Consider the following 15,511-nt stretch of genomic DNA (forward strand, 5'->3'; position numbering starts at 1 on the left):
TAAGGGGTCTGAGAGCCATGACAAGCAAAAGATAATTCAGTTATGGTCGTGGCAAGAAATGGAAAATAAAAACCTCAGTTTTATTCTGAGATTTTCTCATTGTCCTTTTTGTTCAGCTTCCTCTTCCCTAGGATCACAACCATGACAACCATGACCTATGTAAGAAGGCTTTTCTAAGGCTCATTTCTTTAGTTCTGTGAGCTACAGTGCAGAAGCAGCAGCTGCCTTTAGGATAACGACAGAACTGTAAAGAAGTCAACCCTGAAGTCTGTGTGTTGCCTTTCTTTGTTTGTTTTTATTAGTCCTCCATTTGTGTTGCTTGCATGCAATGTATTTTCAACAGGAATTTGAAAATATCTGAGTCAGATGCTGCTGCCCTGTCAGTCCCAGTAGTGTCATATTCAACTAATAGCTGGTGGAGTCCCTTTCTGCAGGGAATGTTGCTAAGGAATGAGGTTCTAGGGACATTAGTTTTCATACAAGAAGCAAAATAACAATGGGCAGTTGCTCTGATGTGAAGTCAGAGAGATAACCTATTCATTTGCGCTAGAAAATTCATGAGTAACTGGTATTTTGCTTGTGAAAATTTGAAAAGAAAGAATTGCTTTGAGGTAGTGGGTGTTTGGAGTGGCTCAACAACACAAGGCATGAAAATGTAATGCTATGTTTGAGAGCTGGGAAGCACTTTTTTTGCACGTTGTTTAGTTAGCTTACAGTGCTGGGTGGGGGGGGGGAATCTTCCAATACGCCACTCTAAAACCACCCCTAAATCATCTTTAAATGGAACGATTCTTATCACTAAAAATATCCTCAGCCATAATTTGCCATACTTTATTATGATATGCTATTGAAAAATTTGATCATATCTGATCTTATGAACTATTAATTTATATATAGTCTCATTACATGCTCTGACCATGAATAAAACAGGGGTACTTGCAGGTATTTCCTTAACATTTGTATTAAAACAAATGCCAAAGTCTTGATTAGATATAGAACTTGATAATGCTAAGCAATTTAGGCAAAATAAAACTAATCAGGAAGGTAGGGCTTAGGAACATTTATTGTTGCTTAGAGTGAAAGAGAGTGTAATTAAAATGATAAGGTAGTCATGATTGGAATAAATTATTGAGGTTTCAGAGATTACACCTTAAGGCATTTGATGAATGTTGAGAAACCTTGATTGTGAATATGTTATAGGCCTTTAAACATTGAAAAAGATCGTAGAACATAATCCTTTCTTCAGCGGGGCTTTTGCAGACTGAAGAGAAGTCTTATGTTAATTTTCTATTTCTCTGCTTCCATATCTTCTACAATTTTATCTGCATATTTTTATCTTTGTGTACAAGTATTTCTTACCTGTTGTTTGTCTGCAATTTAGGATTATTAGAAAATGTGTGGAAATATGTTTGCTAATCTGAGGCATGACTGGGAAAAGCGGCTCACATACTCCTGAAGAAAATCCAGTTACCAATTAAGATTTTCATTAAAATATTTGAGTCATAGTTAATTTGCATTAGGATTTATTATCTGAGCAAACCTGACCTATTAAACCTTCTAAATCTATTACTGTCAGTAAATGTCATGATTACAGGAAGAGCACATGGTGTGCCATGGAAACACAGCTGTTCCACCGAATTTTTAACTTGAAATCACCATTGTGCAGTTTATCACTGAATTATTAGGCATAATAAATTATTTTATGCTAGCCACTCTCATGTCCATCTTGTTAATATTTTCCTTGTCATTATAAGTGCCTTTAGCCTTACAGGGTAATGAAAGGTTCTCGTATCAAGTCTGATTACTACTCTAATGTTTTCCAGGCATGCTTGGTGATGAGCTTGGCATATGAAACAATTTCCTACAGTAATAAAGCTAATTCAAGTGGGCAGTCATCCCCACATCACTCTTTAATGAATTTTAATGAGCTCATTAATCTAGCCAGTCTTGCTCACCACATCTATTGACTAAGCTTCTCTGGCAGTATAGGGTAGAACACATGCCCAGGAAAAAAATGGATACTGAAACACATCTATTTTCACATTTTTGGCATAGAAACAGGAGAAAGCAGAGGTATGCCTTAAGTAGAATATGTTTTCTAATAATCAGAATTGGAAAGGGTAAACAGCTAAGTACATCCAATGGTGGTGAAGGAAGAATCATGCAGGACCTTAACGAGGTCTAGTATTGCACTGCAAGTGATAGAATAATTAATGCTTCTGTGGCACACACATATCATGTGAAATATGACTTAGAAAAAAATCTTTTAGTAACTGGCTCTCTGGGGAAACTGCCTGAAGGAAATAACATCAAGCTCATTTTTGGCTGAGTTTCTTGGCATTTTACTTTGTTTTCTCAAAATGAGCAAAGAAGAGCTTGCAAGGTTATTTCATATCCAATTTCATAATGAAAAATGTTGGAGAATTAAGTGGTAAAATGTATGAGTGGAAAGAGAAGATTCATGCAAATATACATCTAGAAAAAACACCTGTTTTTCTTTGATTCTAACCCCACAACTTTCCCCATCTGTAACAAATAAAGTCTAGGAATAGCAAATCGCAGCTAACTGATGGAGTTACCTGGATTTTCTAGCATTCCGATGCTCTTTAGTCAAATCCCACAGGCATATTTTTCTGTTATTTTATACACAGAATTTTAGCTTGATTTGGCTTAGTGTATTGACACATTTCTTTACATGGTAGCTCAGAACCAGGGAGAGCAGTTCTGTATTAGCATATTTATTATGCTGGTGAGTGGTTCACTAATTATGTAGACTGTGCTGTTTTCTATACTGGCCAAACAAAGGTAGGCATTTATAGTTGGTATTGTTTTGTCTGAAGAGACTTAAATTTTTGTAGTATCTTTGTAGTTATGCTCTCATAGGACAATCACTTTATGATAGCTGAACTGTGTTTGTCTCAGTTACCTGACAAAGCCTTGGTTCTGGCTTTTTTCCTCAAAAAAAATCATAAGGATAAACAAGTCTTGTCTTTTGTAATGACCATAATGTCAGTCCAGAAATTTGATTTTCTGCATGTATGCAAAGTGGAATGTATTTAAAGATTGATGCATCTGCATAAAAAATGTCCCGTTAGTTGAACAAAGATTTATTCTCAGCTAAAAAATGTGTTTCAATTTAAGGTCAGTGAGTAATTGAAAATGCAGTAGAGGAGGGAGTCATGCTGAATATATAGTCTAGTTACACTGGTTGACTTCACCACAGTGAAGTAAATTCACTGTAATTCAGAATCTAGTCTTGACTACTGATGAGAAGATAAAACCTCAGTGGGTCTAAAGGAATGTGTGTCCAAGCTCATTGTACTAAATGGCTGTAGGTGAAAGAGGAAATAGAGATTTTTTTTATGTGCAGAAACAAATCCAACTGTGCTTGGCAAGTGTGATAAAGGCAGGAAACAATCTTCACATTTTATATGTGTAAATTTTACATTAAGTGTAGCAAGGTATTCTAAACTATCAACATGATTTACTGATTTGCTCACCAGCTGTGCACCCTTTTGCTATTCACTGATATTTTCTTTAAAGGGTCAGTAATATTGTATAGAATGTCTATGTGACAGTCTTTAAGCAGTAGTAAATTACAAGTTTTAAGTATAGGGAGGATCATGTTCTTTCAATACATATTCATGATGTAAATACAAAGAATCAGTAGAACAGCTGGGGTTTCATTTTACCTAAATATGAGAGTTTCTTTCTTTTCTATGTCACTATGGTGGATCTAGGGAACCTTTTGGAATAGATTAATTAGGCTGGCATACTCAAAGATTGTCAGTGATTTGTTCTTTGAACATGATATCCATGCATGCAAGCATTTGTATATTTGATCCTAAAGACTTTCCTGGAATGACATACTGTTTTCATAATTATAACTTAAAGCAGAGCTGGCTGGATCTCTTTCTTAGTCTCTTGAGAGCATTTAATAAGATTATGTCTGTTATTTCTAATGTACTTGGAAAATCTAAAAGCTTATTCATTGCTTTCTTCCCTGAATCATCCTCATCAATCCAAAATTGTTTTTATATATTTTTATTTAGATCCTAAAGAAAAACTTGACTTGGCTTTAAAAACAGTAATGGTAAAATAAAAATGTGTTTTGTCCCTTTTGTGCACAAGATGTTGTTTTGTCACATTTTTCCTGACAACTGGCGGAAAGCAAGGTCACTATTTCATAACAGTCCCCTTTCCTCCTGTCTGAAATTTTCTTGTAATTCCAGGAGGCAGGACAAAGAATATTTTAAAGCTGAAACATTGCATTCAGCATAAACCAGTAAGTATTGTGTCACATATACAAGCTTATAGTAGAAAACTACAATGGATTCAGGGGAGGTTTGAGCTTAGTGGCCTGTGTTCTGTTGGAGCTAGAAGAAACTTTTCTATTGATCTCCTCACAGGGGCAGCCAGGATCCAATTTGGACTTGTCTCCTTCTGTTTAGACAAATGAAGTTTTGTTTGTTTTGTTGAGGACATTTTTTTCTGAATATGAAGAAATACATTTACTGGTATGGCAGTAATGAAACTTCTACAAAAATGCTTCTGATTGACAGATATTTTTACTTTTTTGGCGTGAATGTTTTTTGTCATGCTGCTTGGCGGAAAGAAACTGACATACAAATGAAAAAGTGGCTGCATTTCAGTTGTAAATTAAATTATATTTGCACAAAGTTATAGATTTTATGGATATTCTTTCATGTGGCTCAGTCTATTTGTATTAACTTGATTAATAAGGTTGTTTACCTGTAAAAGTGTGAAGAGGTTTTGGTTTTGCTGATTCAACATTAGGGAAAAAATTGGATATGAATATTTTATCCCTGATGATAATGAGAGTTAATAGGACAATATTAAACTTCTGAACATATGGTTACAAACAAACTAAACCCCACCCTGATTACAGAAGGTTTTCATCAAATTAGTAAGTGCAGTGGGGTCTTGTAGAGAATTTGCAATGCTGAAAAAAAGGGTGGTTAAGGAAGCACTCTTGGCTAATAAGGTTGTCGAAGAAAAACAAAAAGTATAATTAAAAAATGGGTGTTTATTTCCACATCAGTAGATACATCTGCAACATTGGGGGAATAACCCAAGAATGAGTCTTGAAATGCCAGTTTAAGATATCTGAGAATAGTAATGGAACAGCAGAGAATAGGAAATCCCTTGCAGCAGCTACTCATTCTAAGTATGAGATTGATATGAGAAATGGTTGAACTGCTAACTCTTGCCTGTTATCTATTGCTTTGATCTTTGTGGCTGAATGTCAGATTGAAATAGACAACTACTTTTTGTTTATTGGGTTTCTTAAAAAAAGTTCTTTTCATTAGAGTTTGTTACTGGTTAAATTGGCAGAAAATGTTCTGGAAAATAGATTTGCTTGGAGCATGAATGAATGTAATAAAGGAGGAAGAGCAGAAGAGGCTTCCTGAGATTTTAATCAGACCTCAGAAGTCTGCTAGAAGAGTCATGCATGTGAATAAGGATGATCTCTTTTGTGTAGTTAACTCAATTTCCAAAAACCTTTCACCAGAGCCCTTCATCAAAGGCTTTTAAAAATACGATGATGAGTAGAAGAATCTTCTCTTGGATTAATGGCAGATCAGGAGTACAGTACAAAAGACATAAGTAGTCATTTATTAAAGGAAGAATTATACTTCTAGAAGGTCCAGAACAATCAGAATTAAAATGGAGTTTGAAACGTTGCAGAAAGATTTAATCATACTAAATGATGTAAAGATGAAAGACAGTTGAGATTCAATGTCAGCAGACACAATGGAGAAGGAGGGGAAGAACAATCCTAGTTTTCCAGATGAGGAAAGAGCTTTCAGACATGGTGCACAGATCCTTGAAAAGACTTCCTTTATTTCAGTACTTACTAAAATATATATATATATATATATTTAAGGTACTTACAGTTTAGCATTTATTCTTAGTAGAATCCTGATTACCTGGTTCAAATGAAGGACACAGTCCAAGGGTGGAGGAAGGCTTTGGTCAGAGATGCAGAATGTGCTGTGTAAGGAGGAAGATATTTGCTATCTTCAAAAAGAGATGACAGTAGTTACAAAATAAGCATGTGGTTTTATAAAACAATGGAAGTCATGGAGGAGATAAATAGGAAATACAGCTAACTTGTCTTAAGGAAACAGGAACAATGGCATTGTTCCACAAGAGGTTGAGAACCAGAGGAAGGTTAGGGGGTTTTGTGTCACTTGTTTTCTCTACATGAATGTAGAATTTACTTAGGGATATCTCCAAAGGAGACACTGTACTGTATATGTGAATCCTGGCCATAAAGGGAGAATTGGTGGATTGATTATATTGGGAAAAATGCATTCAGATCTTTTGTTATGCTCTTGGCTGCTATTCATGGTTTCTGCAGGTTAGTTATATCTTGGGTTTCACCTGGTACAATCATTCAGTTTTCATGTTCTGCAGTTTATTAGTCAAGCTTCATACTTTTAAACTTAATGCTTTTTATTATCACTGAGAAAGAGAGAAAATTTCAACTGGAGTTAAACAGAAAATCCAAAATAATTTGCTTAATCTGTATTTCAGAGTAAACGGAATTTGGCTCACTATGAAGAAAACATTGTTAATTTAGCTTTGTATTCATAAATGTCTGACATCAAGGTAGCATAGCCTATATAGTCTCTTTGAGTGTTACCTTCACAGTTGAATATCAAGTGAATTCCAGTATTTAAATGGATGTAACTGCCCTAATTCACCTAGTAAAATATTTATTGACATGTTCCATGTAACTGAACTTAGAATATATTATAGTATTGCATAGATCTTTTTTAGGATTATTCACCATTATGTATCATAAGAAGATCAGATCCTGTGTTCCCCAAATTCCATTTCATTTCCTGATGAAGAAATGAAATTGAGAGTTGTTCCTTTATAAGTGTCATTTCAATACTGGAGCTCTGTGGAAAGAAGATGTATAAAATTATGTCTTTTTCTGATATATCAAGGTTTACAAAGCTGATTAAGGATTTTATTTATTTGTATTTTTCCTAATGGAAAGATAACTTGGAGTGAGACTCTGCATGTGCTGGGTCTAGATGGTCATGGGAGATGGCTCTGAGCTGTTGTGTTATGCTTTAATGTGAATTTCTGGAGCATGGACTAGCTCTCACCCTTGTTCTGGGCTTCAGCAACAGGTGGTGGGGCAGTGTGACATGAGAAGCAGGCGAGTTTAGTGTGACCATTGCCTGCAGCCAGCAGGGATGCTCTTTGGGAGAGGTGTTGGGACTCCAGCCAAGACTAACTGGTCTGGCAAGGCACCAAAACAGCAGATGAGCCACAGGAACAAAATCCATGTGCCTTGCACATGTGAAGAAATGCAGCCAGCCAAATAATTTCTCTCTTGGTGTGATTGAAAGGGATTGATACAAGAGAAATGAAGTGATGCTGTAGGTAGAGCTAGAGAAGGCACAGGAAGGGATGAGTTACACTGAGTATGTGAGATGCCATGGTGTACTTACAGCAGAGACCAGACTAGTGACTTGGTTTTGACACATGAAAGAAATGATACAGACTTGGTCTCTCTGCTCATGTTAGGGTCTTTAAGACTTTGATTAAAACAAGAGTAATGATAAACAGTGCAAGTACTCATGATCTAACTGAAAACTCATTTCTGAAAACACTGTCTGTAATGTCCAGCAGTCTGCTCGTGTAAGCTCAAATAGGTAGATGCTCTTCCTTTTGTGAAACATGCTAACACAAGTGGTGTCTCAGTTTGGAGAAAGATAGTAGCGCTCATCTGAAAATTTCATGTAAGATCCACAAAACTACTTGTTCCTTTTTTGATGTCAGGTGGTATAAAGTGAACCATAGAAGTTATCCACAATCCCTATCTGGATTTATATGCTGTTCACAGGAGAATACTAATAATGTCCATATTAAACCTTGTGTTTTTTCTGAATGTTCCAGAGAGTTATCCAGAAATTTATGAATTTTTCTATCTAGATCTGCTGCATAACTGAGAGGAAGTTTCAACTGTTGTGGCATTTGTGTGCCTTTCTGGACCTGATACTCAGTTTTAAATTTTTTAATTTTGTTTGTTCCAGGATTATTTTCTTAAGACACTATATCCTAAGTAATTGTTGATTTTTGCAGTGCCCTAAGTTGGTAAACAATCCATTTAGCATCTGAAATTCAGCACGTTTATCAAATGAGTTTTATCATATTCTAATTTTATGGTGTTTCTTTAGAAACATATTCTGTTTAGTATCAGAGGAAAAGCAGTAAATTTATCTCCCAGAATACTTGGTTAGTTCTGTTTATAGCACTTTGATTACAGTAAGCACAATATGCCTCTGTGTTCCAAATTATGAAGAGGCATAAAGTAAGTTTTCAAATTTAAAATGATTATTCTTTTTGGCACTTATGCATAACCTGCTGCAGCTGTCTTCACACACAGCACAATTTCTCATCTTGTGACCTGATCTGAGCAGAAACAGATTTGCTACTATGTTTAGCATTTTCCCAAATGAGCAGAATTAAACTGAAATAGGAAAATACTGGCACTGAGACGTAGCTATTGCTGTCATAGCTAGCAACTGCAAATAAGTAAAAAGGTGATAATTTGAAAAATATTCTAACCATAAATGTATGTAGTAATAACAGGAGATCCATAATGAACTTGCACCTAAATCATGGATTTTTTCTAAGTATCACAGGATATAAGTGAAGAAAATGATGGATAGCTTTTTGCACACAGCTACTTTCACATTTTTATGAAATACACTTGGAATTTAGTCTGAAAAACTTTTTTTGATTATCTATATTTAATAAAGTAGTTTGAAGATGTACTGTTTACAAATTATGGTAACAGTTTTCTTTAACAATGAGTTGTTAACTGAGTTTTTATCAAGCATTTCTAGAGTCATGGACATCCTTACTACAATTGAGAGCAGAATTCTCGTCCTTTTTTTCATAGTAAAATAATTAACAGCATTCATAAAAACAATGAGAATAATAAAGACAATGTAATATGTAGTATATATAATTTATTAAGCTCTGCAAAATGGCCTCAAAGCTGCAGTGATACAGGTATCTTATGAAAACATGCCTAGAGCTTAGATTGAATTATTTGGACTGATAATTTCATAGCATTCATGTTCTTACTGGACTAGTAGCCTTGATAAAATATTGCAGAAAGATTTGGAGAAATCTTACCTTTCATTTTGCAGAAAGATAAGGACTCAAAGCGGCAAAGGGTATTGCTTTAGTAAATAGAAAAAGTAAATGTCACCTAGCAGACTTTTATATCTGTGGACATTTTATTGATTTTAATTGGCTTCTGAACTCAACTTTACTTATATGACAGTCTGTTCTTTTACACTCTACAAATATTGTAAGGGCTGAAAAAAGTGGGAGACATATTTTGCAAATGTGATTATGCCCACACTATAATTGGGCTTATATTTCTAAACACAGGAATACATGAGTCAGGTGTCAACTGGAATGTGGAGATAGCTAAGAGGCTGACTCTCACAGCCCCAGAGTATTCAAAGTGTATTTAGAAAGCCCTACATTATGAGGGAAATGGTTTTTTTTCCAGGTTAGTAAAATTTAGTGTGGATTTAGAATACACTGAGTGCATGCTCTCCGAAAAGCAGGCCATCCTTTCCAACTTATTTCTTCTTTAATATCTGTTGCTGTGGCAATTCATTAGGAGGCAATATTGGGGTTTTGGGAGGTTTGGGTTTGGGCTTTTTTTTGTTGTTGTTTTTTGTACTATAAATCCCCATCAGACTGTATCTGCTATTTCTCATTGACTTTGAGAACCTTTTCACAAAAAATTGTTTGGTCTTTCGACAGCAGCTTTGCCCTGTATTATAGTTTCTCAGCAGATAATGGAGCATTTCAGACCTCCTCAGGAGTAGAGATGATCCATTCCTGAATTCACACCATCAGATATACATTGCTGTTTACCCACAGACTAATGAAGAACACAGCATTCCACCAGTTTTTGCTGCCCTGCACACATTTCCGTAACATGGAATTTCTTTAATACCATTCATGTAATCCTCCACTGAAATAGTTTGGTTCTTGCATGAGAAAAGGATTTTCTGTGCCTCTTCTCCTGCCATAGCTTTCAGTAGTTACTTTCTGGAGGGACTATATTCACTGTTTTGGTAACAGTTTTTTCCACAACATTTTTTATTCTGTTAGTGCTACATTCAGACAGGTGTCTGGGACGCTGAAATTGCCCTGCCTTTTTGCAGTCAACTGCTTGACAATGTGTTTTCTTTCTTTTATTCATGCTCTTGCATTTGAAGAAAGATTGATGCCTCTGCAGATACTGTGCAGCAAAATGAGATTATAACATCCTAATTCTACTCTGCATTCAACCACAAACAGCTCTCTGCTGCACCAAGATAGCAGGGTTCTATTGTGTGTAGCGATGACTTGGGGAGATGAGCACCATCACTCCTTCCTCTTTCTTTCCCTTGCTTTGTGTACCCAGCATGATGCCATATTCGATGGAATATTCCTTGGATCAGTTGGCTGTCTTGGCTCTGTCCCCTCCCAACTGCCACCCTGTTGTGGTTCGTTTTGCGTTTGTTCTGTTCCCCCCCATTGTTCATGTTGAAAGGCCCTGCCCAAACCCAGTTAATTGTCAATCCCCAAACCCCTCCCCAGTTTCTATGGTTATCACATGTATCTTTTTGTTCCCCACCCCCGGTTGCCTGCCTGTCACTCGGCACCCCGCCTCCTTTTCCAGAAGCTTCTGGCCAGGGTGTCGGGTGATTGGCTCAGGGGCCAGGGCCCCTCCCTTCGTTGTACATGATTGGTTTTACTGTTATGTCAATCCCCAATGTATCTTTCCCTTCTCTCTCCTGATTTGTTACCCCTCACCCCTCCCATCTCCTTTAAAACCCGAGGTTTTCCATACCTCGGGGCTCTCAGCTCACTGCTCCTAGCCCTCATCCCCTGGTTCCATTGGGAGTGTATGGTCCCTCGGGACCCAATAAACCTGATCATACTAAGAGACTGAGAGATGCCTCTTCTTCCTGCGGCTCGGAGTTTTTCAGCGGCCAACGTCCGGAAGGCAGTTTAGTGCCTTAGGCGCAATACCCGGCTTCGTGTTGGGGAAGCGCCCCTTTGGCTGGAGGCGGGCTGGTCGTTCTAGCCTGGGCGTGTTTCCACCGGCCACACCGCTCCACCACCCTCCTCTCCTCACTGCAGTGGCAGTACAAGAAGCAGAAAAGGCCTCGATGCTGCGTAAGTGCTGCTTGCCAAAAGCAAAATAAAATCTGTATTATCCACACTGCTTCCAGACCAAATCCAACCTGTAGTGCCATAAGAGCTGCTGTGAAGAAAGTTAACTCTACCTCAGCCAAAATCATTGCAGAGTCCAAACCTGAGAGTCTCAACTATCCCAGAAATTGCCGGGTGCTCTTTTACAAGGCTGCAGTGGCCTGTGCAGGAGTTGATAATGACAGCACTGATTTCCAAACACCTTGTCCTGCTGGAAGGGTTAATCTGTGTTTTGCTGAAATGAGGCAATACAAGGGAAAAACCTTAGCCTTCATGCTTTTCTCCAAGCTCTAAGGATAGTTATGGTCTAAATTTTATGAGACAATTGTTGCATGGAATGTGGCAGTTAAGTGCCTGGAGAACTGTGCCAAGCAGGAGTGTTCCATTCCTTGCATGCCAAGGAAGATCCAGCTGGGTGCTCGACTGCTTTTCGCCGGGAGAGTTGCACTGTGGGTTTCAAGTCATAGGAAGCTCTCTGAGGCAGAATCTTTCTTCAAGCTCTCACTAGTCCAAGGGAGTTCTGCTTTGCCTCTTAGACAAAACCTACTGCCAAAGCTCACTGCAAAAATATTTCCTGCTGTGGTTGAGGCACGACGTTACACGCCTCATTGCTGTATTTGTTTGTGCATGCTTTCCAATACATATTTTTGTAATAGTCTTGGCTATGGGACTTTGATGTTTTTCTTTTCCCACTGTGTATTGTACTATTTTATTCTAAGTTAAAAAGGAGAGATTCAAAAGGTAGCAACAGTGTAAAACTGCGCTGACAAAAAGAACTCAGAACAATGTAACAAAACTTTGAGATACCATAGCTGATGCCATATTGTTTTAAAATGATTTTGTTAAATAAAGACCTTGCTTTGATAAGATAATTGTTGCTGATACTTAAAACCATATTTTTTATAAGCAGATATTTTTGCTAATAGTAATGTTAAATGTGTACTGATAGCACATCCAGTGTTGCGGGCTGCATTCTGGGATGCACTAAAATTTTATTTTCAGCTAATGTGCCTAAACATCAATCTGCCAGTAGACAGTAAAATGCTTCAATAGCATATAATAAAGAAAACTTCCATGAGGTTTTCCCTAGTGGAGATAGTGTGAGTTCTGGCTTTTTTATAAATTTGGATCTTTCAGAAAATCTTTAGTAGTACTGAAGTAGTGTGCAAGTGGCCAGAAATGGTGTAACACTTTCTCTTGCAGTTATTTAAAATATTTAGAATATTGATGTCTATGTGTCTTGTTCCTTCTTCCAATTCTGTTAGAGCAGATGATGAGCAATAAAATTATTTTTAAATAATATAATTATTATCTTTTATGTGAGGAAAATGGGATTACGCTACTTTTTTTGTCCTGTATTTCTGTGTTAATTTGGATTTACAAACACATTAGCAATGGCAAAGTGCAAGTTTATCACACTGGTTATAACTTTTCTAACCTCTGAACTCAACACAATATAAATAAGTCCTGCACTCTTAGACTGCTATTAGCTGATAACTAGAGGTCCAGTTTTTTTTATTTTCAGAATAAGCATTGTGAATATACCACCAGATTGCTGAAAGTTTTCTTGTCATATGGCTGGTGGTTTTCTGGTTTTTTGGGTTTTTTTTGTTTTTATCTTTGAATAATAGTACTCCAAATTAGTAAACTTCCCATGTTTCCATTAAGTGTTTCCACGCTAGAAGGATGTAAAAATAGAATTCTTCTGTTACAATTGCATAACCAGCTAGTTGACTGGTTCGTTTACTAGGTTTTCACTTTTCAACAGTTCAGTCTCTTAATTTGAATTTCTCCTCTGAGATGTTTATCCAGAACAACACAGAACTTGATATTTCGTCTTCAAATATGATGTTAAGACTTATGTTCATATGATGAACTCACAAGTTTTCCTGTGGACAGTTTGCAGCCTGCCGCCTGGACATGTGTTTGGGTACAGTTTTAGCTATTACGGTTGCTTTCATGCAGGTCAAATTCAGTTGCAGTAGTTATTTCACTAAGTGGTAACTAAATTCTTTCCTCCCCCAGCTAATACCAGAACTGCAGCTGTTTTAACTGATGTGGGACAAAAGATGTATGGATGGGGAGTGTGCTTTCCTTTTCCTGTGCGTGTCTGTTGTGCTTTTTTCATCTCTCCAAGATCAAGAGCTCTGCAATAATGCTCTAAATTGATAGTTCTCTAATGTTGTTTTGTATGATTAAAATTACAACATTTCATAGCTGTTTCTCAAATGAAAAGGAATGACCTGATAGGATCTTCAGTAAAAAGAGTTGAAAGATTCAGAAAACAATGAAATGGACTTCTGTGCAGGGAGCTATTCAAATTTCTATGCAATGTTTTTTGATACATTAATTTCTTTATGCAGCAACTTAGGAAATGGTATCGAAAATACCACACATGACAAAGAAAAATGGAGTTTCATTATTTGAATGTAATTATCTCACACTATGTGGAACAGCGTTTTCTTGTCATGAGCAAAGTAGAAGCGTTAAGCCTATTATAACATCTCTTTTGATGTTTTTCTAGGATGGAATAAAAGATGAGTGCTCAGTGCTGAAGCTGCAGCTGAAGGAGAGAGATGAACTCATAGCCCGGCTTCGTGAGGAGCTGGTAAGCAGGAGGAGCAATGCGGGGGCTGTCCTGGGTTTTCTGGGTGTTTTTGGGTTCATTTCCCTGATAATGTCAATCCCAGACCAGATAATAAAGAAATACAGTTTCACACCTGCTACGGAATTACTAGCCTAAGGCTATGTTAATCATTCAGATAAACACTGATAACATTGACTGTACTTTTCTAGGGACTTGTCAGCCTCTGAAGTGGCTACTGTCTAGGTTCACTGCTTGTAAAAGTTTCTTTCAAGACATTGTGTTGACAGTTGTCTGATCAGAGGCAGATAAGCACAGCACTGTATGCATGTGCCAGAAATCTTGAAGGGCCATGCACATGCCTGATAAATTGTCAGTATTTCTCCCATGGGCTGCTTTTCACATCTATGAGATTCTTCAGTCGAAAAGGAAATAATTTTATTTTTTTTCTCCATAATAGGTGTCTTTGCATAAGGTAATAAATATTCTTACACTTGCTGAACCTTTACTTAGCATATGAGCTACTAATGCTTGGCTACTGCTGCTTTAAGGATTGACAAAAGACATTCCAGTGACTGAAGCAAAATACATGATTCAGCAATTACAAAATACTAAACACGTGAAAATGCGTTTTATTATTTTGCTAAGGCTGTGGTAACAGAATTTGAAGATTCCTTTTTGGATGAAATGTGGTTAAAGCATGGATATCTTCAGTATTTTCAAATAAACTAGAGGGAGTTTCCACCTCCTCTCTCACTGCAGAGAAATCCTGTAGGGCACCACCTTCAGGAGGACATTCAGCACATTCATTCCTTCCATGAAAGCTGCAGCTGTGTGGGCACCTAAGATTTTGTTTCATCACCCTTTGGGACAAGGGATTGTTTCCCTAATTAGATCTTAATTTGCTGATCTACCTCAGGGGATTTTTGTGCCTTTCTGTCTTTTGTCTCTCGTGCCTAGCTCAGAACTTGAACAGAATTAATTCAGGTCTAGCTATTACTGCATTTTTTTATACTCACTAAAAGCAGGAGTACACTTTTATGCCAAATAACTTGAGTTTCAAGTTGCATGGGAAAAATGTAATCCTGCCCAAGAGTGAAAGATTTCTGTGCTATATTTACATCTGCAAAATAAATACACATCATCAATATTCTTTGTGTTGTATTTGGCTACATTAAGAAATGATGTATTGTGTAATTATTATCTAAAATTAAATAACAAAATGGGACATGGGGTGCATCAAACTCCTCCACAGTCCTGGAGCATTAATTTTGTATCAGTCTAGTTCAGAACATATGCTATTTAACTGGTGGACAATTCTGTCAGTGTAAAATTAGCCGGTATTGATACAGGGAGCTGTAGCTGGTTTGCTGTTAACAGTTGTCAAAATTCATCTGTGTATACATCATTTGAAGACAAAAAGACCCCCAGGGAACTGTCATAATAGACAAAAAGTACAACTTTCCAGGGCCTTGAAATAAGGATTTCTATATGACTGAAAGTACCGTGGATTTAATCCATTATTAATTGACTTCAGTTTTGACGCTTTAAGACTTGTAAAGGAGTGCAGGTGGGATTCTTGAGACCATGTTTAGTTGTTGGAAATTAAGCTTGGAAAGGACTTCATAGATCTGATTTACTCCTAATTGA

The 15,511-nt window shown here is 37.0% G+C and overlaps 1 protein-coding gene across 1 annotated transcript in view; it reads left to right on the top strand.

The window, feature by feature from the left end:
- The window catches only part of CCSER1 (coiled-coil serine rich protein 1), a 544,953-nt gene that overhangs the window by 265,779 nt on the left and 263,663 nt on the right, over positions 1–15,511 (top strand). The window contains exon 7 of the mRNA XM_066548974.1: positions 13,802–13,885. Coding sequence (XP_066405071.1) covers positions 13,802–13,885 — 84 coding nt within the window. The remainder of the gene's footprint in view (positions 1–13,801; positions 13,886–15,511) is intronic.

Source organism: Molothrus aeneus, chromosome 4 (genome assembly GCF_037042795.1).
Source record: "Molothrus aeneus isolate 106 chromosome 4, BPBGC_Maene_1.0, whole genome shotgun sequence".
Classification (NCBI taxonomy): Eukaryota; Metazoa; Chordata; class Aves; order Passeriformes; family Icteridae; genus Molothrus; species Molothrus aeneus.